The 22,129-nt window shown below is 42.6% G+C and overlaps 3 protein-coding genes across 5 annotated transcripts; all 3 read left to right on the forward strand.

The window, feature by feature from the left end:
* The first annotated feature begins 1,655 nt into the window (after positions 1 to 1,655).
* Positions 1,656 to 6,708, forward strand: LOC116358090 (uncharacterized). Its single transcript, XM_031807492.1, has 7 exons — positions 1,656 to 2,642; positions 2,714 to 2,788; positions 3,470 to 3,574; positions 5,221 to 5,721; positions 5,901 to 6,185; positions 6,317 to 6,453; positions 6,618 to 6,708. The coding sequence occupies exons 1-7, from the start codon at positions 2,541 to 2,543 to the stop codon at positions 6,661 to 6,663; spliced, it is 1,251 nt and encodes a 416-aa protein (XP_031663352.1). The 5' UTR covers positions 1,656 to 2,540; the 3' UTR covers positions 6,664 to 6,708.
* Positions 6,709 to 9,069: 2,361 nt separating this feature from the next.
* Positions 9,070 to 12,346, forward strand: LOC116358135 (uncharacterized). Of its 2 annotated transcripts, none has more exons than XM_031808282.1 (4): positions 9,070 to 9,196; positions 11,523 to 11,807; positions 11,940 to 12,076; positions 12,241 to 12,346. In XM_031808282.1, exons 1-4 carry the CDS (start codon positions 9,113 to 9,115, stop codon positions 12,284 to 12,286), a joined length of 552 nt encoding a protein of 183 aa, XP_031664142.1. In that variant the 5' UTR covers positions 9,070 to 9,112; the 3' UTR covers positions 12,287 to 12,346. The 2 variants fall into 2 exon arrangements, with proteins under 2 accessions (XP_031664142.1, XP_031664143.1); XM_031808283.1 differs by lacking the exon at positions 9,070 to 9,196 and adding an exon at positions 11,185 to 11,342.
* Positions 12,347 to 15,726: 3,380 nt separating this feature from the next.
* LOC116358087 (uncharacterized) lies at positions 15,727 to 21,020 on the forward strand. 2 transcript variants are annotated; one of them, XM_031807489.1, is made up of 6 exons: positions 15,727 to 16,955; positions 17,027 to 17,101; positions 17,783 to 17,887; positions 20,214 to 20,498; positions 20,631 to 20,767; positions 20,932 to 21,020. In XM_031807489.1, exons 1-6 carry the CDS (start codon positions 16,854 to 16,856, stop codon positions 20,975 to 20,977), a joined length of 750 nt encoding a protein of 249 aa, XP_031663349.1. In that variant the 5' UTR covers positions 15,727 to 16,853; the 3' UTR covers positions 20,978 to 21,020. The 2 variants fall into 2 exon arrangements, with proteins under 2 accessions (XP_031663349.1, XP_031663350.1); XM_031807490.1 differs by lacking the exons at positions 15,727 to 16,955; positions 17,027 to 17,101; positions 17,783 to 17,887 and adding an exon at positions 19,876 to 20,033.
* Positions 21,021 to 22,129: the final 1,109 nt, after the last annotated feature.

The raw sequence follows: 22,129 nt of genomic DNA on the forward strand, positions 1-22,129 counted from the left end.
TTCTTTGGTGGGGTCTCGGTAGCCTGTAGGTTGGAGGTAGAGGACACTGGAGCGTAGGCTTGATCTGGGCAGGAGCCTGGTGTTGGAATGATTCTGCAATCAATGAGAACGTAGACAGATTTCAGAGAGCTTCTCTATACCAGTGATTCTCTATCTAATCATGGGGGACCACTAGGTGCCTATTGTAAAGTATTCAATTACAGCTGAGGATCATCTATTATAACTGCACCTCATTATACTGTAGTGTGTAACGGATGTGAAACGGCTAGCTTAGTTAGCGGTGCGCGCTAAATAGCGTTTCAATCGGTGACGTCACTTGCTCTGAGACCTTGAAGTAGTAGTTCCCCTTGCTCTGCAAGAGTCGCGTCTTTTGTGGAGCTATGTGTAACGATGCTTCGTGGGTGACTGTTGTTGATGTGTGCAGAGGGTCCCTGGTTCGCGCCCGGGTATGGGCGAGGGCGAAGTTATACTGTTATACAAGTACATCATGTGCTCTGGCTTGCACACAGCAAATGTTATTTAATGTCTTGTCTGATAAATGATGGTTCTGGTGCTTTCTCAGTACTCACGGTGGGTGGACCGTCTTCCTTCTCGCCTCTATTGATGCAGGGACATACAGTACACCAATGTTCCTCAGCAGCCTGAAAGGCATCTTCTTATCCAGCACTGATGCCCTGGCATCGGACATGTTCAGAAGTGAGAGCAAGCCCTTTCCGTCTGTTTCACCGGTGCAAGTTAAGGAGAATGTGTGAAGCAGTGATGCAAGATTTTTCTAAACAAACATGCCATAATGTTTAGCAGCAGGACTCATACACAAGACCTATAACCTAATAACACTTAACTACACTACTAAGCACACTTCTAAAGCTGTGACATACTGCAGAGGAGCGTATCACATTTATTTTGAACCGCAATGAGGTTGGAATAAGGATACAGATCTCCCCTGCGATGAGTGCACTGTGGCCATACACATACAGGAGAAGGATACTGGCATGAACCCCTCCACCAAACAGTAGCAGACCCAGTATGCTGTACAACACCCATGTGCTGATAGAGAGCAGCAGAAACCAAACAGTGCTCACACTCTTCTCAATGCCACCAGAGAGGCCCCAGAACCCCAATACTGAGGAGTAGCTGGGTCACTGTCTTGTGGTGGAAGACAGTGACCCAGCCCTCCTTCCTGCTCGATCATCCTATTTTTCCAACTTAATTGAGGAAAATAAGAACAATCAGAAATTTATTTTTTATAGTGTCGCAAAGCTAACTAAAAAGCAGCATTCCTCAAGTGAGGATGGCTTTCACTTCAGCAGTAATAAATTCATGAACTTCTTTGAGGAAAAGATCATGATCATTAGAAAGCCAATTACGGACTCCTCTTTAAATTCCTCCAAAGCTCTGTTGTCCTGAGTCTGCACAACTCTGCCAGGACCTAGGATCAAGAGAGACGGTCAAGTGTTTTTGTACTTCAGTCGTTCCAAGACTGAAGACATCCTCTAATAAACCGAAATATGTAACGTTAGTGACAGTAAACAAATTATACTATAATGACAGAAACAATCCCAGCCTGAACTCAGGAGTAAAACTCTTGAACCTCTGAACCATATCTTTTAAAACAATTCGGGAGATCAATTTGATGCCCAGTACATATTTTTCAAACTAGTACTTGGATTATCAATCAATTTTTTCTCCAATATTACGGAACGCCAGAGGGTAGATAACTAGCTAGCAAGAGATTCCCACTAGATAACACAGCCACAAAGTAGTAATTGGCTATATCGTAAAAATGTATGAAAACCAAAATACGCGTTTTGGTCTTAATTTAAGGTTGGGCCATTACATCAGCAGTGTGGTTAGGTTTAAAATCCGTTTATAAGAAGATGAATTGTAGAAATATGCGGGCAAGCTTGCTAGCCCCAAAATGTGTACAACTTCAAAGTTGCTCAACTGTTGCACAGGGGATCAACTACTGCATTTGAAGACACTGCCACCTGCTGACATGTGCCTCAAATGTGATTATCAAAGAGTCCTCAACAGCCATTTGAGTTAGATAGCTACATAGATTTGATTTGACAGTTATAAATTACACCCAGGGGGAAGATACCACCAGTCCGGTCCCTTACACGCCTTTCTTGTGACGTATTATGCGCGGCCATAAAACGGTGACCTATTGTGACGTAACCAAGCATCAATTCGCTACATGAACTGTGTTCATCTTTGATATCAACAGTACAATCTCTTTCTTCAATCAGCTTGTTTCAGCTAATCTTTTGCCGCATAGTCTGCCCTAGCTGACGCTGTGCAGAGAATACTACGATTGGAAACGGTTGGTTAGACCCGTTCGCACTGCACAAGGTGATTTGGAGTTTAGAATGTCTGGTAGGCTCTTACATTCTTTGGGGAGGTCCCAAATGGCACCCTGTAGTGTAGTACTTTTGACCTGTGCCCAGTGGGCTCAGATCAAAATATGTGCACAAGTCAAAGTAAGTGCGCTATATAGGGAATGGCGTGCCATTTGTCTGTGTGTGTGTGTGTGTTAGGATATGTTTTGTGCCAATCAATTGATGAAAATGTATCCCTCAGAAAACAAGATGGATCGTAGTGATGAGAGAATCAGAAGAGCTTTAAGGCGCCGCCCTTATGTGGTAAATACCTATTTATTTATTTTGTGTTCTGTCTTTGTTATCACATTTTAAATTGAGTGTTGTGTTGACAGTTGAATCCAGTGAGGGTGAACTCCCCTGATTCTGTGATGTGGCCAACCGGTAAGGTGCACAGAAGACCAAGGCCTGTAAGTCAAATCCGACCTGAAAACAATTACACATAAACATTACTTATGCTCCATGTACAAACTGCAGTTATCACAATAAAAGCAACTGCAGATATCCCTCCCCATCTAAACTCATTTGAAATTGAATGCTCTCTTGACAGTCTACTTCAGCGCAGACCCCTCAGATCCACAAAAGGCCTGTAAGTCACATTCAAATCAACCACACAACAGTAGCTACTTAAATGATTTATTGATAGCTACATCATTTATTTCCAAGGCCAAAATGAGCAAAATATTTTTTACTGTTCACAGCCAATCATTGAGAACTGTGGGCAGGAACAGACATCTGGGGATGGACGGGACATGAATCCAGAGCGTCTCAGCCAGGTCAGACATCTCTGCTGTTCCCATAGAGATCAATCTGTTGATTCAAATGGCAATTTTGGTTGGCTTGGTTGAATTGACAATACTTCATTGGAAATGCTAAAGAATCCTACAGTATGGAAGGTCTTTAGTCCCATCCCTAATGTTATGGGAGTTGCATTTATTGCATTTCAATCCACTTGCATTTTCAATTACCCATGAATTACTCACTACTTGTACAAGTATGTTGGATTGCCTAAATATTCAACATTTTCTTGGCAGTCAATGCCAGTGAATTCCATGGCTGCCCTAAGTACATGCCTTTGTCTGTCTCCTCAGTCTGGAAGGGTGACTCGGCTGATGGAGAGAAATTATGATGGGGTGATCTCATCCTCCAACTCTGATGACATCTCTATCTACTCCTTCACTGACTGTGAATCTGAGGTAAGAGAGTTGTACACCATAGATGTGTTGAGTGATATGACTGTGAAGAGAATAGTCTCAGACTAATTGACTCTGATACACAGTCTGATGAGGATCATGAAAGGAGGACACCACCGCTGATAGTGAAGGATAAGGAGGATGGAAAGGTGACAAAGTTTGAAGTGAGGGAAATGGTAGAGGACGACAATCTGTCTCTCCACTCCTTGGATGATTCAGACTTTCTGGTATGTTCTGCACCATGTATTTGAGTAACTCTTTGACTGAATGTGGAAAATGGACTATGACCAACTAGCTCTCTGACACAGTGTGATAATGGCAATGATGCCTCTGCTGAGGACAGTCCAGGGTCTTCAAAGGAACCACAGAGAAAAGGGGCTTCACTGAAGGACCCTCGACTGGTATTCTCTTACATTTGTGTGTTAGTGGTGCGCAGGTCAGCTGTTTGTTCAACCAAGCCCACCCGCAATTGCTAATAACCCATCCGCAACCGCCCGACTATATGTGAAAAAGTGAAAACCTGACCCTAGTCCACAAATATAGAACACCATCAGAGAAGACGGAACGATTTTTTTTGTCAGGGGGTGCAGGATTTTGTTGTGGCTAATATGGATATGTTTCTGCTTATCATTTCCGACATTTTGGCAGGCTATTTGTTAGTCAACTTGTCTATAAATTGATAGAAGACTAAATAAACCCTTGCTCATCGGAATAATGTTATAAATGGTAGAATGAATGCTTCAATCTAGTTGACATCGGTAAAGATCTCCGTCATCTTTGATTCTTTCGCGGAGCAAGAAGAAAATGCAAAAACTCAAGATAAAAAAAGGGAAACTACTATCAGCTTTTAGGAGGCTGATAAAGCAGTCCCTAACTGCACAATCGCATTCTCTCAAGATGCTGAAAGAAATCATATTTCTCCACTCCTGTTCCCGAGTCAAAATATAGTCTACATTTGTTGTAGCCTATCATTTTACTGCAATAAAGGCTTAATTCTGCAGGAGTTAATATTAAGACTGTGAGAGGTTAATTAAAGATCTACAGTCAGTGTCCAGATTTCAGTTTCCATTTAACTCATCTGAACAGTTTGTTCCCTTGATGTGCCATAGGCCTATTTGAATCCCCCTCTTGTGACTGTCGAGTTTGTATAGTGCCTCACAATCTTCACACATAATAGAGACACTGCCATCATCCTCTTTGAATACTTCATCAAATCTTTTCCAAACATTCCTTTTCTGGCCATCCCTTCTTTATTTTCAACTCTCCATTTCGTAGATTTCCTTTTATTGAATTAAACTCTGACATTGTCCTTTTTGCGTCAGTGGATCAACAGTAACTTTTTCTGCCCTTTCCCAAAAGTGTTTGGTGATTGGTGTCTAGTCTATTTGGCACGTGCCAAATTAGGCCCTAAAGCTTAGGTTTACGTACAAATGCTAAATAGCCTATAGATATAAATGACACAAGAATGATACATGTATGGAATTTTTTCACGTATTGTTTTCTCTTTATTCAACCCGACCGCCTCCCACATAATATTTCATGACCCTAAACCCGCCGCCCTGTGGATATAACCGCGGGACTGCTGCTTATTAGTCAATGCATCACTAGTGTGTGTTACATCTCAATGATTTGACCTTATGTCTGTACAGATTATTGTGGCCAAGCCCAACATCCTTCTCCCTGCCTCTGTGAGTGCCCTGAAGAAGGCATCACGCCTGATGGAGTTGGTCCCTACTGTCCGGCCCTGCAGGGAGCAGCTGGACAAGAAGACACAGTGGACCAACACCAACGAGGAGAGCCTGAGGAGGATTAAAAAAAAACTGGCCTCCATAGAGCTCGACCTGGAGGAAGGCCTGAACAAGGTCAACGACGGTCAGGACATCAACCAAGAGAGGCAGAAGAATGAGGGATGCTTCAGAGCCTGGATTGAGAAGTGGATGGGGAAGAGGAAGGAGGAAAGACTGAGGGATGAAGATGTGAATAGGGAAGATAAAGGGAGGATGGGCGAGGAAGTGAGGGCACTGATCCAAGTGATGAAGAGAAACTGCAGTGAAAGTGATCTTGAGGCAGTAAACCTGGACAGTTGGCTGAATGACTTGGAAAGGTTGAAAGTGGCCTTCAAGAAATGCACTGGAGAGATGGCCGAAATGGTAGAGAGCATGGCAGAAATGCAGAAAAAATAACTATGTCCAGAGCTTTGTAAATGAATCTTACTTATTGAGTGTAGTCATGTATCTAATGTATTTATAGATTAGTCATACAGTATATCTACAGATTTGTATAACATAGCACTGTCCTAACAGTTTGTTTGTTGTTTCTGGTCTTACAGAGCCCAGGGAAAGTCTCTGGTCCTGTGTCTGGCCTCTCTCCTCTTGTGACCTCAGCACCCCGGACCCTGGCTGAAGCCCTACAAGCCCTGCCCTCTGCTGTGGCCCGTCCCTCCCAAAAGGATGTCCCAAAGCCTCCGACACCTCCAAGCCCTGTCTCTGTCATTGTTGCTTCGCCTGCTGTGGAGTACTTACCATACCACCGCAGCCCTCGCCTGGCCCCAATCACCAACCTGAGTGAGAACGGCAGGAAGCTGCTCCAGAAAATGTCAGGAGTGACGCCACAGGTGAGAGGAAACAGGAAGGGAATATTAGCCATATTTCCTTCTACAGTATATCATACTCTAGATACCATAGCTCAAGAGTAGAAAATAGCCATAAGCTTATATTACTTTATCTCCTTGTCCAAAATATTCAGGAAAGGAAGGTCAAAAGGAAAAAGACCAAGGGAAAAAAGCAAGTGAAGAAAGAGAAGGCCAGTAAGATGCAGCAGGTGGAAAATGTTGGAGAAACTAAGGAGGACAAGAAAGATGAAAAGAAGAGTCTGAGGAAGAGGTGAGGAAATAGAAGAGGGGAACATAACAAGGGCGTTTTAGAGATTTATAGAAATAGAATGAGGTAGAGAAATATAGAAATTGAATGAGGTAGCAGAGAAAGAGCAGCTATCTGATGTTTAATGGCAAACTACTATTTATTCTCCTGTTGTGTTTGATTGACAGGTTTCTCCAGTGGCTGCTGCCCAAACTGAGATGTTCGAAGAAATAATGGCCAACTACTACTACAACACACACACACACACACACACACACATACTATTGATATTGGTCTCATTGTTTATTTTGAGATATGCACCATTCTTAAAAAATAAAAAAGACCCAATAATTATATTGGTTCCCATACAGCCTACTAGTAGGTATGATAATATGACAATGCGTGTAATTTCAGGCTTGAAAGTATAGCCAGGAGATGCAGGGTCAAACCCCTACTCATGTCATAAGTGCCATGAGATGTTTGCACCACAGCATAGTCATAAGTTCATGAACTTCTTTGAGGAAAAGAGAGGACAGTATGAGAGAGCCAAACTTACTCATCTTAAATTCCAACAAAGCTGTAGATGAGTAATGCAAAACTTTCTTAGGTGGTGGATGGAGACAACAGTAGTGTGGGTGTTGGGCAGGTTGGTAGCTCCTGGAGAACATCGGGTGGATAAAGGGAACAGGGTAGGCCTTAGAGACGTAAACACTCCGGTAGCTCTCCTTCTGAACTCCTGCGCCTGTCCAGTTCTGTAAACCTGATTGATGACAGGAATCTGCAATTATATTCTATTACAAATATATTTCTTACATATCATCTTGGAGGGACAGAAAATATTTAACAGAGGACAATCATTTTTACCTGGTCAAAAACCTCACGTCCTTCTCAGTTTCTTGAAGATAGTACTCAAAGGCGTTCAGATCTGGTTCGACAACTTCCACCACACAAGGGGTTTCAGTGATCTGAAAGCACGCAAAAATAGCAATAGACAAACACTCGTCCCAATTTTGAAAGACCAGTATATGCGTTTGTCTATAATTGCATTGTTTACCTCATCAGCAGTGCGGCTCCCGTCCAAAATCAGTTGGAAAAGCTGTTGTGTGTAGAAATATGCAGGTGCTTGTTACCCAGTATGTGTACCAATCAAACTTGCCCATGGCTGTTGGTCAGGTCATTTACTAAGGGTTTTGAAAACGTTGCCAATGCTGCTGTGTGTCAAATGTGATTATCAAAGAGTCCTCAACAGCCATTTGAGTTAGATAGCTACATAGATTTGATTTGACAGTTTAAATTACACCCAGGGGGAAGATACCACCAGTCCGGTCCCTTACACGCCTTCTTGTGACGTATTATGCGCGGCCATAAAACGGTGACCTATTGTGACAAACCAAGCATCAATTCGCTACATGAACAGTGTTCATCTTTGATATCAACAGTACAATCTCTTTCTTCAATCAGCTTGTTTCAGCTAATCTTTTGCCGCATAGTCTGCCCTAGCTGACGCTGTGCAGAGAATACTACATTGGAAACGGTTGGTTAGACCGTTCGCACTGCACAAGGTGATTTGGAGTTTAGAATGTCTGGTAGGCTCTTACATTCTTTGGGGAGGTCCCAAATGGCACCCTGTAGTGTAGTACTTTTGACCTGTGCCCAGTGGGCTCAGATCAAAATATGTGCACAAGTCAAAGTAAGTGCGCTATATAGGGAATGGTCTGTGTGTGTGTGTGTGTTAGGATATGTTTTGTGCCAATCAATTGATGAAAATGTATCCTCAGAAAACAAGATGGATCGTAGTGATGAGAGAATCAGAAGAGCTTTAAGGCGCCGCCCTTATGTGGTAAATACCTATTTATTTATTTTGTGTTCTGTCTTTGTTATCACATTTTAAATTGAGTGTTGTGTTGACAGTTGAATCCAGTGAGGGTGAACTCCCCTGATTCTGTGATGTGGCCAACCGGTAAGGTGCACGAAGACCAAGGCCTGTAAGTCAAATCCGACCTGAAAACAATTACACATAAACATTACTTATGCTCCATGTACAAACTGCAGTTATCACAATAAAAGCAACTGCAGATATCCCTCCCCATCTAAACTCATTTGAAATTGAATGCTCTCTTGACAGTCTACTTCAGCGCAGACCCTCAGATCCACAAAAGGCCTGTAAGTCACATTCAATCAACCACATAACAGTAGCTACTTAAATGATTTATTGATAGCTACATCATTTATTTCCAAGGCCAAAATGAGCAAAATATTTTACTGTTCACAGCCAATCATTGAGAACTGTGGGCAGGAACAGACATCTGGGGATGGACGGGACATGAATCCAGAGCGTCTCAGCCAGGTCAGACATCTCTGCTGTTCCCATAGAGATCAATCTGTTGATTCAAATGGCAATTTTGGTTGGCTTGGTTGAATTGACAATACTTCATTGGAAATGCTAAAGAATCCTACAGTATGGAAGGTCTTTAGTCCCATCCCTAATGTTATGGGAGTTGCATTTATTGCATTTCAATCCACTTGCATTTTCAATTACCCATGAATTACTCACTACTTGTACAAGTATGTTGGATTGCCTAAATATTCAACATTTTCTTGGCAGTCAATGCCAGTGAATTCCATGGCTGCCCTAAGTACATGCCTTTGTCTGTCTCCTCAGTCTGGAAGGGTGACTCGGCTGATGGAGAGAAATTATGATGGGGTGATCTCATCCTCCAACTCTGATGACATCTCTATCTACTCCTTCACTGACTGTGAATCTGAGGTAAGAGAGTTGTACACCATAGATGTGTTGAGTGATATGACTGTGAAGAGAATAGTCTCAGACTAATTGACTCTGATACACAGTCTGATGAGGATCATGAAAGGAGGACACCACCGCTGATAGTGAAGGATAAGGAGGATGGAAAGGTGACAAAGTTTGAAGTGAGGGAAATGGTAGAGGACGACAATCTGTCTCTCCACTCCTTGGATGATTCAGACTTTCTGGTATGTTCTGCACCATGTATTTGAGTAACTCTTTGACTGAATGTGGAAAATGGACTATGACCAACTAGCTCTCTGACACAGTGTGATAATGGCAATGATGCCTCTGCTGAGGACAGTCCAGGGTCTTCAAAGGAACCACAGAGAAAAGGGGCTTCACTGAAGGACCCTCGACTGGTATTCTCTTACATTTGTGTGTTAGTGGTGCGCAGGTCAGCTGTTTGTTCAACCAAGCCCACCCGCAATTGCTAATAAGCCATCCGCAACCGCCCGACTATATGTGAAAAAGTGAAAACCTGACCCTAGTCCACAAATATAGAACACCATCAGAGAAGACGGAACAATTTTTTTGTCAGGGGGTGCAGGATTTTGTTGTGGCTAATATGGATATGTTTCTGCTTATCATTTCCGACATTTTGGCAGGCTATTTGTTAGTCAACTTGTCTATAAATTGACAGAAGACTAAATAAACCCTTGCTCATCGGAATAATGTTATAAATGGTAGAATGAATGCTTCAATCTAGTTGACATCGGTAAAGATCTCCGTCATCTTTGATTCTTTCGCGGAGCAAGAAGAAAATGCAAAAACTCAAGATAAAAAAAGGGAAACTACTATCAGCTTTTAGGAGGCTGATAAAGCAGTCCCTAACTGCACAATCGCATTCTCTCAAGATGCTGAAAGAAATCATATTTCTCCACTCCTGTTCCCGAGTCAAAATATAGTCTACATTTGTTGTCGCCTATCATTTTACTGCAATAAAGGCTTAATTCTGCAGGAGTTAATATTAAGACTGTGAGAGGTTAATTAAAGATCTACAGTCAGTGTCCAGATTTCAGTTTCCATTTAACTCATCTGAACAGTTTGTTCCCTTGATGTGCCATAGGCCTATTTGAATCCCCCTCTTGTGACTGTCGAGTTTGTATAGTGCCTCACAATCTTCACACATAATAGAGACACTGCCATCATCCTCTTTGAATACTTCATCAAATCTTTTCCAAACATTCCTTTTCTGGCCATCCCTTCTTTATTTTCAACTCTCCATTTCGTAGATTTCCTCTTATTGAATTAAACTCTGACATTGTCCTTTTTGCGTCAGTGGATCAACAGTAACTTTTTCTGCCCTTTCCCAAAAGTGTTTGGTGATTGGTGTCTAGTCTATTTGGCACGTGCCAAATTAGGCCCTAAAGCTTAGGTTTACGTACAAATGCTAAATAGCCTATAGATATAAATGACACAAGAATGATACATGTATGGAATTTTTTCATGTATTGTTTTCTCTTTATTCAACCCGACCGCCTCCCACATAATATTTCATGACCCTAAACCCGCTGCCCTGTGGATATAACCGCGGGACTGCTGCTTATTAGTCAATGCATCACTAGTGTGTGTTACATCTCAATGATTTGACCTTATGTCTGTACAGATTATTGTGGCCAAGCCCAACATCCTTCTCCCTGCCTCTGTGAGTGCCCTGAAGAAGGCATCACGCCTGATGGAGTTGGTCCCTACTGTCCGGCCCTGCAGGGAGCAGCTGGACAAGAAGACACAGTGGACCAACACCAACGAGGAGAGCCTGAGGAGGATAAAAAAAAAACTGGCCTCCATAGAGCTCGACCTGGAGGAAGGCCTGAACAAGGTCAACGACGGTCAGGACATCAACCAAGAGAGGCAGAAGAAGGAGGGATGCTTCAGAGCCTGGATTGAGAAGTGGATGGGGAAGAGGAAGGAGGAAAGACTGAGGGATGAAGATGTGAATAGCGAAGATAAAGGGAGGATGGGCGAGGAAGTGAGGGCACTGATCCAAGTGATGAAGAGAAACTGCAGTGAAAGTGATCTTGAGGCAGTAAACCTGGACAGTTGGCTGAATGACTTGGAAAGGTTGAAAGTGGCCTTCAAGAAATGCACTGGAGAGATGGCCGAAATGGTAGAGAGCATGGCAGAAATGCAGAAAAAATAACTATGTCCAGAGCTTTGTAAATGAATCTTACTTATTGAGTGTAGTCATGTATCTAATGTATTTATAGATTAGTCATACAGTATATCTACAGATTTTGTATAACATAGCACTGTCCTAACAGTTTGTTTGTTGTTTCTGGTCTTACAGAGCCCAGGGAAAGTCTCTGGTCCTGTGTCTGGCCTCTCTCCTCTTGTGACCTCAGCACCCCGGACCCTGGCTGAAGCCCTACAAGCCCTGCCCTCTGCTGTGGCCCGTCCCTCCCAAAAGGATGTCCCAAAGCCTCCGACACCTCCAAGCCCTGTCTCTGTCATTGTTGCTTCGCCTGCTGTGGAGTACTTACCATACCACCGCAGCCCTCGCCTGGCCCCAATCACCAACCTGAGTGAGAACGGCAGGAAGCTGCTCCAGAAAATGTCAGGAGTGACGCCACAGGTGAGAGGAAACAGGAAGGGAATATTAGCCATATTTCCTTCTACAGTATATCATACCTCTAGATACCATAGCTCAAGAGTAGAAAATAGCCATAAGCTTATATTACTTTATCTCCTTGTCCAAAATATTCAGGAAAGGAAGGTCAAAAGGAAAAAGACCAAGGGAAAAAAGCAAGTGAAGAAAGAGAAGGCCAGTAAGATGCAGCAGGTGGAAAATGTTGGAGAAACTAAGGAGGACAAGAAAGATGAAAAGAAGAGTCTGAGGAAGAGGTGAGGAAATAGAAGAGGGGAACATAACAAGGGCGTTTTAGAGATTTATAGAAATAGAATGAGGTAGAGAAATATAGAAATTGAATGAGGTAGCAGAGAAAGAGCAGCTATCTGATGTTTAATGGCAAACTACTATTTATTCTCCTGTTGTGTTTGATTGACAGGTTTCTCCAGTGGCTGCTGCCCAAACTGAGATGTTCGAAGAAATAATGGCCAACTACTACTACAACACACACACACACACACACACACACACACACACATACTATTGATATTGGTTTCATTGTTATATTTTGAGATATGCACCATTCTTAAAAAAATAAAAAAGACCCAATAATTATATTGGTTCCCATACAGCCTACTAGGGTAGCGTATGATAATGGGTTGGATTTACATAGCGTGTAGTAATCAGGCTTGAAAATATAGCCAGGAGATGCAGGGTCAACACCCCTACTCATGTCATAAGTGCCATGAGATGTTTAGTGACCACAGAGAGATAGGACCTCTGTGTGCACAGTCTCATCCGAAGGACAGCACCGGCCGCAGGGCAGTGTCTGGCATTGGGGTCTTAGGTCTTCTTTGGCCAAAGGGAAGTGAAGAGGGCCAGTATGAGAGAGCACAAACTTTCTTAGCAGATAATGATAACATGACAACAGTAGCTGTAGATGATGTAATGAAAAGTTGGAGGGTGGTTGGTAATGGAGAACATCGGGTGGATCCACGTCTGGGTGTTGGGCAGGACCCTTAGCTCCTGGAGAACAGGAGTAGAGTTAAAGGGAACAGGGTAGGCGACAGAGACGTAAACACTCCGGTAGCTCTCCTTCTGTTTCTCCTGCGCCTTGTCCATGTTCTGTCTCACCTTGATTGATGACAGGAATACATGCAATTATATTTCATATTACAAATATATTTCTTACATATCTCTTGGAGGGACAGAAAATACATTAACAGAGGACAATCATTTTTACCTGGTCAAAAACCTCCACGTCCTTCTCAGTCTGTGCTTGAAGATAGTACTCAAAGGCGTTCTGATCTGGTTCGACAACTTCCACCACATCAGGTGGGGTTTCAGTGATCTGAAAGCACGTTATGCAAAAATAGCAATAGACAAACACTAAGTCAATCCCAATTTTGAAAGACTACAGTATATGCAATAATTGTATATACAATTGCATTGTTTACCTCAGTCAACAGCTGCGGCTCCCGTCCATACTCAGCCTGGATGCTGCTGTTGTGTGCAAAGAGAATTACCTTCAGGTTGTTCTCCCACCCTTCCTGATACCAATCAAGGGACTTGCCCATGGCTGTCTTGAGGGTCTGGTTGGTCCATTTACTAAGGGTTTTGAAAAACGTTGTTTTAATCTAGGTTGTATAAATCAAGAGTACCAAGAGATTTGTCGACTGTATGGGTAAAAAAACACAAAGTACAAAACACACAAGCCAAAAGGAGGTCTTTACAATCAACTGACAATCAAAGTTTTCTTGCATTGATTTGACCTTGAACATTCAGAGCCTGCTTGTGTATTCAAACCAAAAACATCCGTGAAGAAAAAGTGGACCTTCAAGTACTGCCTCAAACCACTTGTCCAAGCATATTACATCTCAATGTATAACATGAGACAGAAAACACATTGAATGAAAACTATGGGCTCGATTAAATCTGTATCGCTGAAGTTCAGAGCTATAGCGGCTTATAACCACACTGACATCATTTTTTAAAAACGTTATTAGTTACACCATAAGTTGACGTTTTTACAAGGATTGTGATTGCTGAAAATAGCGCACTTGAAATGTAAAGGTCATTTCCAATCTTTGAGAACATTGCCTTTGAATTTCAATCGAGCTATAGTGAGTTTTGGTGTTACTGATTGAAGTCATCAATCTGTCAGTGAAGACACAGGTGCTCCTGGATGAACCGTCACAGATTCTGTTATAGTGACTCCGGCATGTTTGCTGTGAAACTCTGGGGGACACTGACAGACAGACAGTGGGCTGAGGTGGGAATGTTGAAAATGTGGATGTTGAGCCACTGGAGCCCAGTGACTGCTGGTTTGAGAGGCAGATGCATGCCCATGACTGAGTCCATGGCCAAAGCTGTGTTTGTGACTATGTCCATGGCTGCAGCTGTGTCCATGCTTGTGACCATGTCCGTGACTTGGCCTCAAGCCCCCCATGGTTGTGTCCGTAAAAACCTATGAGCTGAACAGGGCTCCCCTGTGTATAGTAGGAGTGGGCCCAGCCTTCAAATTTCTTTGGTGGGGTCTCGGTAGCCTGTAGGTTGGAGGTAGAGGACACTGGAGCGTAGGCTTGATCTGGGCAGGAGCCTGGTGTTGGAATGATTCTGCAATCAATGAGAACGTAGACAGATTTCAGAGAGCTTCTCTATACCAGTGATTCTCTATCTAATCATGGGGGACCACTAGGTGCCTATTGTAAAGTATTCAATTACAGCTGAGGATCATCTATTATAACTGCACCTCATTATACTGTAGTGTGTAACGGATGTGAAACGGCTAGCTTAGTTAGCGGTGCGCGCTAAATAGCGTTTCAATCGGTGACGTCACTTGCTCTGAGACCTTGAAGTAGTAGTTCCCCTTGCTCTGCAAGAGTCGCGTCTTTTGTGGAGCTATGTGTAACGATGCTTCGTGGGTGACTGTTGTTGATGTGTGCAGAGGGTCCCTGGTTCGCGCCCGGGTATGGGCGAGGGCGAAGTTATACTGTTATACAAGTACATCATGTGCTCTGGCTTGCACACAGCAAATGTTATTTAATGTCTTGTCTGATAAATGATGGTTCTGGTGCTTTCTCAGTACTCACGGTGGGTGGACCGTCTTCCTTCTCGCCTCTATTGATGCAGGGACATACAGTACACCAATGTTCCTCAGCAGCCTGAAAGGCATCTTCTTATCCAGCACTGATGCCCTGGCATCGGACATGTTCAGAAGTGAGAGCAAGCCTTTTCCGTCTGTTTCACCGGTGCAAGTTAAGGAGAATGTGTGAAGCAGTGATGCAAGATTTTTCTAAACAAACATGCCATAATGTTTAGCAGCAGGACTCATACACAAGACCTATAACCTAATAACACTTAACTACACTACTAAGCACACTTCTAAAGCTGTGACATACTGCAGAGGAGCGTATCACATTTATTTTGAACCGCAATGAGGTTGGAATAAGGATACAGATCTCCCCTGCGATGAGTGCACTGTGGCCATACACATACAGGAGAAGGATACTGGCATGAACCCCTCCACCAAACAGTAGCAGACCCAGTATGCTGTACAACACCCATGTGCTGATAGAGAGCAGCAGAAACCAAACAGTGCTCACACTCTTCTCAATGCCACCAGAGAGGCCCCAGAACCCCAATACTGAGGAGTAGCTGGGTCACTGTCTTGTGGTGGAAGACAGTGACCCAGCCCTCCTTCCTGCTCGATCATCCTATTTTTCCAACTTAATTGAGGAAAATAAGAACAATCAGAAATTTATTTTTTATAGTGTCGCAAAGCTAACTAAAAAGCAGCATTCCTCAAGTGAGGATGGCTTTCACTTCAGCAGTAATAAATTCATGAACTTCTTTGAGGAAAAGATCATGATCATTAGAAAGCCAATTACGGACTCCTCTTTAAATTCCTCCAAAGCTCTGTTGTCCTGAGTCTGCACAACTCTGCCAGGACCTAGGATCAAGAGAGACGGTCAAGTGTTTTTGTACTTCAGTCGTTCCAAGACTGAAGACATCCTCTAATAAACCGAAATATGTAACGTTAGTGACAGTAAACAAATTATACTATAATGACAGAAACAATCCCAGCCTGAACTCAGGAGTAAAACTCTTGAACCTCTGAACCATATCTTTTAAAACTATTCGGGAGATCATTTTGATGCCCAGTACATATTTTTCAAACTAGTACTTGGATTATCAATCAATTTTTTCTCCAATATTACGGAACGCCAGAGGGTAGATAACTAGCTAGCAAGAGATTCCCACTAGATAACACAGCCACAAAGTAGTAATTGGCTATATCGTAAAAATGTATGAAAACCAAAATACGCGTTTTGGTCTTAATTTAAGGTTGGGCCATTACATCAGCAGTGTGGTTAGGTTTAAAATCCGTTTATAAGAAGATGAATTGTAGAAATATGCGGGCAAGCTTGCTAGCCCCAAAATGTGTACAACTTCAAAGTTGCTCAACTGTTGCACAGGGGATCAACTACTGCATTTGAAGACACTGCCACCTGCTGACATGTGCCTCAAATGTGATTATCAAAGAGTCCTCAACAGCCATTTGAGTTAGATAGCTACATAGATTTGATTTGACAGTTATAAATTACACCCAGGGGGAAGATACCACCAGTCCGGTCCCTTACACGCCTTTCTTGTGACGTATTATGCGCGGCCATAAAACGGTGACCTATTGTGACGTAACCAAGCATCAATTCGCTACATGAACTGTGTTCATCTTTGATATCAACAGTACAATCTCTTTCTTCAATCAGCTTGTTTCAGCTAATCTTTTGCCGCATAGTCTGCCCTAGCTGACGCTGTGCAGAGAATACTACGATTGGAAACGGTTGGTTAGACCCGTTCGCACTGCACAAGGTGATTTGGAGTTTAGAATGTCTGGTAGGCTCTTACATTCTTTGGGGAGGTCCCAAATGGCACCCTGTAGTGTAGTACTTTTGACCTGTGCCCAGTGGGCTCAGATCAAAATATGTGCACAAGTCAAAGTAAGTGCGCTATATAGGGAATGGTCTGTGTGTGTGTGTGTGTTAGGATATGTTTTGTGCCAATCAATTGATGAAAATGTATCCCTCAGAAAACAAGATGGATCGTAGTGATGAGAGAATCAGAAGAGCTTTAAGGCGCCGCCCTTATGTGGTAAATACCTATTTATTTATTTTGTGTTCTGTCTTTGTTATCACATTTTAAATTGAGTGTTGTGTTGACAGTTGAATCCAGTGAGGGTGAACTCCCCTGATTCTGTGATGTGGCCAACCGGTAAGGTGCACAGAAGACCAAGGCCTGTAAGTCAAATCCGACCTGAAAACAATTACACATAAACATTACTTATGCTCCATGTACAAACTGCAGTTATCACAATAAAAGCAACTGCAGATATCCCTCCCCATCTAAACTCATTTGAAATTGAATGCTCTCTTGACAGTCTACTTCAGCGCAGACCCCTCAGATCCACAAAAGGCCTGTAAGTCACATTCAAATCAACCACATAACAGTAGCTACTTAAATGATTTATTGATAGCTACATCATTTATTTCCAAGGCCAAAATGAGCAAAATATTTTTTACTGTTCACAGCCAATCATTGAGAACTGTGGGCAGGAACAGACATCTGGGGATGGACGGGACATGAATCCAGAGCGTCTCAGCCAGGTCAGACATCTCTGCTGTTCCCATAGAGATCAATCTGTTGATTCAAATGGCAATTTTGGTTGGCTTGGTTGAATTGACAATACTTCATTGGAAATGCTAAAGAATCCTACAGTATGGAAGGTCTTTAGTCCCATCCCTAATGTTATGGGAGTTGCATTTATTGCATTTCAATCCACTTGCATTTTCAATTACCCATGAATTACTCACTACTTGTACAAGTATGTTGGATTGCCTAAATATTCAACATTTTCTTGGCAGTCAATGCCAGTGAATTCCATGGCTGCCCTAAGTACATGCCTTTGTCTGTCTCCTCAGTCTGGAAGGGTGACTCGGCTGATGGAGAGAAATTATGATGGGGTGATCTCATCCTCCAACTCTGATGACATCTCTATCTACTCCTTCACTGACTGTGAATCTGAGGTAAGAGAGTTGTACACCATAGATGTGTTGAGTGATATGACTGTGAAGAGAATAGTCTCAGACTAATTGACTCTGATACACAGTCTGATGAGGATCATGAAAGGAGGACACCACCGCTGATAGTGAAGGATAAGGAGGATGGAAAGGTGACAAAGTTTGAAGTGAGGGAAATGGTAGAGGACGACAATCTGTCTCTCCACTCCTTGGATGATTCAGACTTTCTGGTATGTTCTGCACCATGTATTTGAGTAACTCTTTGACTGAATGTGGAAAATGGACTATGACCAACTAGCTCTCTGACACAGTGTGATAATGGCAATGATGCCTCTGCTGAGGACAGTCCAGGGTCTTCAAAGGAACCACAGAGAAAAGGGGCTTCACTGAAGGACCCTCGACTGGTATTCTCTTACATTTGTGTGTTAGTGGTGCGCAGGTCAGCTGTTTGTTCAACCAAGCCCACCCGCAATTGCTAATAAGCCATCCGCAACCGCCCGACTATATGTGAAAAAGTGAAAACCTGACCCTAGTCCACAAATATAGAACACCATCAGAGAAGACGGAACAATTTTTTTGTCAGGGGGTGCAGGATTTTGTTGTGGCTAATATGGATATGTTTCTGCTTATCATTTCCGACATTTTGGCAGGCTATTTGTTAGTCAACTTGTCTATAAATTGACAGAAGACTAAATAAACCCTTGCTCATCGGAATAATGTTATAAATGGTAGAATGAATGCTTCAATCTAGTTGACATCGGTAAAGTTCTCCGTCATCTTTGATTCTTTCGCGGAGCAAGAAGAAAATGCAAAAACTCAAGATAAAAAAAGGGAAACTACTATCAGCTTTTAGGAGGCTGATAAAGCAGTCCCTAACTGCACAATCGCATTCTCTCAAGATGCTGAAAGAAATCATATTTCTCCACTCCTGTTCCCGAGTCAAAATATAGTCTACATTTGTTGTCGCCTATCATTTTACTGCAATAAAGGCTTAATTCTGCAGGAGTTAATATTAAGACTGTGAGAGGTTAATTAAAGATCTACAGTCAGTGTCCAGATTTCAGTTTCCATTTAACTCATCTGAACAGTTTGTTCCCTTGATGTGCCATAGGCCTATTTGAATCCCCCTCTTGTGACTGTCGAGTTTGTATAGTGCCTCACAATCTTCACACATAATAGAGACACTGCCATCATCCTCTTTGAATACTTCATCAAATCTTTTCCAAACATTCCTTTTCTGGCCATCCCTTCTTTATTTTCAACTCTCCATTTCGTAGATTTCCTCTTATTGAATTAAACTCTGACATTGTCCTTTTTGCGTCAGTGGATCAACAGTAACTTTTTCTGCCCTTTCCCAAAAGTGTTTGGTGATTGGTGTCTAGTCTATTTGGCACGTGCCAAATTAGGCCCTAAAGCTTAGGTTTACGTACAAATGCTAAATAGCCTATAGATATAAATGACACAAGAATGATACATGTATGGAATTTTTTCATGTATTGTTTTCTCTTTATTCAACCCGACCGCCTCCCACATAATATTTCATGACCCTAAACCCGCCGCCCTGTGGATATAACCGCGGGACTGCTGCTTATTAGTCAATGCATCACTAGTGTGTGTTACATCTCAATGATTTGACCTTATGTCTGTACAGATTATTGTGGCCAAGCCCAACATCCTTCTCCCTGCCTCTGTGAGTGCCCTGAAGAAGGCATCACGCCTGATGGAGTTGGTCCCTACTGTCCGGCCCTGCAGGGAGCAGCTGGACAAGAAGACACAGTGGACCAACACCAACGAGGAGAGCCTGAGGAGGATAAAAAAAAAACTGGCCTCCATAGAGCTCGACCTGGAGGAAGGCCTGAACAAGGTCAACGACGGTCAGGACATCAACCAAGAGAGGCAGAAGAAGGAGGGATGCTTCAGAGCCTGGATTGAGAAGTGGATGGGGAAGAGGAAGGAGGAAAGACTGAGGGATGAAGATGTGAATAGCGAAGATAAAGGGAGGATGGGCGAGGAAGTGAGGGCACTGATCCAAGTGATGAAGAGAAACTGCAGTGAAAGTGATCTTGAGGCAGTAAACCTGGACAGTTGGCTGAATGACTTGGAAAGGTTGAAAGTGGCCTTCAAGAAATGCACTGGAGAGATGGCCGAAATGGTAGAGAGCATGGCAGAAATGCAGAAAAAATAACTATGTCCAGAGCTTTGTAAATGAATCTTACTTATTGAGTGTAGTCATGTATCTAATGTATTTATAGATTAGTCATACAGTATATCTACAGATTTTGTATAACATAGCACTGTCCTAACAGTTTGTTTGTTGTTTCTGGTCTTACAGAGCCCAGGGAAAGTCTCTGGTCCTGTGTCTGGCCTCTCTCCTCTTGTGACCTCAGCACCCCGGACCCTGGCTGAAGCCCTACAAGCCCTGCCCTCTGCTGTGGCCCGTCCCTCCCAAAAGGATGTCCCAAAGCCTCCGACACCTCCAAGCCCTGTCTCTGTCATTGTTGCTTCGCCTGCTGTGGAGTACTTACCATACCACCGCAGCCCTCGCCTGGCCCCAATCACCAACCTGAGTGAGAACGGCAGGAAGCTGCTCCAGAAAATGTCAGGAGTGACGCCACAGGTGAGAGGAAACAGGAAGGGAATATTAGCCATATTTCCTTCTACAGTATATCATACCTCTAGATACCATAGCTCAAGAGTAGAAAATAGCCATAAGCTTATATTACTTTATCTCCTTGTCCAAAATATTCAGGAAAGGAAGGTCAAAAGGAAAAAGACCAAGGGAAAAAAGCAAGTGAAGAAAGAGAAGGCCAGTAAGATGCAGCAGGTGGAAAATGTTGGAGAAACTAAGGAGGACAAGAAAGATGAAAAGAAGAGTCTGAGGAAGAGGTGAGGAAATAGAAGAGGGGAACATAACAAGGGCATTTTAGAGATTTATAGAAATAGAATGAGGTCGAGAAATATAGAAATTGAATGAGGTAGCAGAGAAAGAGCAGCTATCTGATGTTTAATGGCAAACTACTATTTATTCTCCTGTTGTGTTTGATTGACAGGTTTCTCCAGTGGCTGCTGCCCAAACTGAGATGTTCGAAGAATTAATGGCCAACTACTACAACACACACACACACACACAAACGCAGAGATTTTTAGTTTTGCTTACTCCTCCAACACACAGAGAAACTTAATTTCGGAAACAGGAACTATATTTAGCAAAATACACATTGGTCTCATTGTTATATTTTGAGACATGCACCATTCTTTAAAAAATTAATAAAAAAATAATTATATTGCTGTCCATATTACTGTCCATGCTGTCCTTATTACTGTCCATGTTCAGTTCATATTACTGTTCATACTGTCCATGTTCTGTCCATATTACTGTCCATACTGTCCATGTTCTGTCCATATTACTGTCCATATTGTCCATGTTCAGTCTCACCTTGATTGATGACAGGAATACATGCAATTATATTTCATATTACAAATACATTTCTTACATATCTCTTGGAGGGACAGAAAATACATTAACAGAGGACAATCATTTTTACCTGGTCAAAAACCTCCACGTCCTTCTCAGTCTGTGCCTGAAGGTAGTACTCAAAGGCGTTCTGATCTTGTTCGACAACTTCCACCACATCAGGTGGGGTTTCAGTGATCTGAAAGTACGTTATGCAAACATAGCAATAGACCAACACTAAGTCAATCCCAATTTTGAAAGACTGCAGTATATGCAATAATTTTATATACAATTGCATTGTTTACCTCAGTCAACAGCTGCGGCTCCCGTCCATACTCAGCCTGGATGCTGCTGTTGTGTGCAAAGAGAATTACCTTCAGGTTGTTCTCCCACCCTTCCTGATACCAATCAAGGGACTTGCCCATGGCAGTCTTGAGGGTCTGGTTGGTCATTCACCAAACCTGGAGGAAGGGGTAGGAAAGCAATATCTATTGACAATGTACTTTAAGATATTGAAATATATCTGATTGTGTACCATGGAAAAATAAAAACAAATTGAAAAAAATAAATATTACAAACCATTGGTGACAGAATGTAACCTATAACATACCTTGTTCCAGCATTCATGACCTCGGTCATTCAAAATGAACTCAGGAGAACCGTGGGTGTTGAAGATGTCCACTATTGCCTTGGCCTCGCTAGTCTCGTCCTTGATGGTTATCATACAAAACAAAAATATATTTTTGGTTCCAACCACCCTTTTTAATGGGTTACAGAAGGGAATTTAGAGTTAA

Source organism: Oncorhynchus kisutch, linkage group LG28 (assembly GCF_002021735.2).
Source record: "Oncorhynchus kisutch isolate 150728-3 linkage group LG28, Okis_V2, whole genome shotgun sequence".
Taxonomy (NCBI): domain Eukaryota; kingdom Metazoa; phylum Chordata; class Actinopteri; order Salmoniformes; family Salmonidae; genus Oncorhynchus; species Oncorhynchus kisutch.

Bases quoted from the DNA above. Each gene is read 5' to 3' on its own strand.
- LOC116358090 (XM_031807492.1), top strand. From the start codon at position 2,541: ATGTTTTGTGCCAATCAATTGATGAAAATGTATCCCTCAGAAAACAAG. The intron at 2,643-2,713 runs GTAAATACCTAT...TTGTGTTGACAG, and splicing joins TAAGGCGCCGCCCTTATGTG to TTGAATCCAGTGAGGGTGAA. The intron at 3,575-5,220 runs GTAAGAGAGTTG...ATGTCTGTACAG, and splicing joins TCACTGACTGTGAATCTGAG to ATTATTGTGGCCAAGCCCAA.
- LOC116358135 (XM_031808283.1), top strand. From the start codon at position 11,193: ATGGGCGAGGAAGTGAGGGCACTGATCCAAGTGATGAAGAGAAACTGC. The intron at 11,343-11,522 runs GTAGAGAGCATG...CTGGTCTTACAG, and splicing joins CTGGAGAGATGGCCGAAATG to AGCCCAGGGAAAGTCTCTGG. The intron at 11,808-11,939 runs GTGAGAGGAAAC...CAAAATATTCAG, and splicing joins TGTCAGGAGTGACGCCACAG to GAAAGGAAGGTCAAAAGGAA.
- LOC116358087 (XM_031807489.1), top strand. From the start codon at position 16,854: ATGTTTTGTGCCAATCAATTGATGAAAATGTATCCCTCAGAAAACAAG. The intron at 16,956-17,026 runs GTAAATACCTAT...TTGTGTTGACAG, and splicing joins TAAGGCGCCGCCCTTATGTG to TTGAATCCAGTGAGGGTGAA. The intron at 17,102-17,782 runs GTAAGTCAAATC...CTGTCTCCTCAG, and splicing joins TGCACAGAAGACCAAGGCCT to TCTGGAAGGGTGACTCGGCT.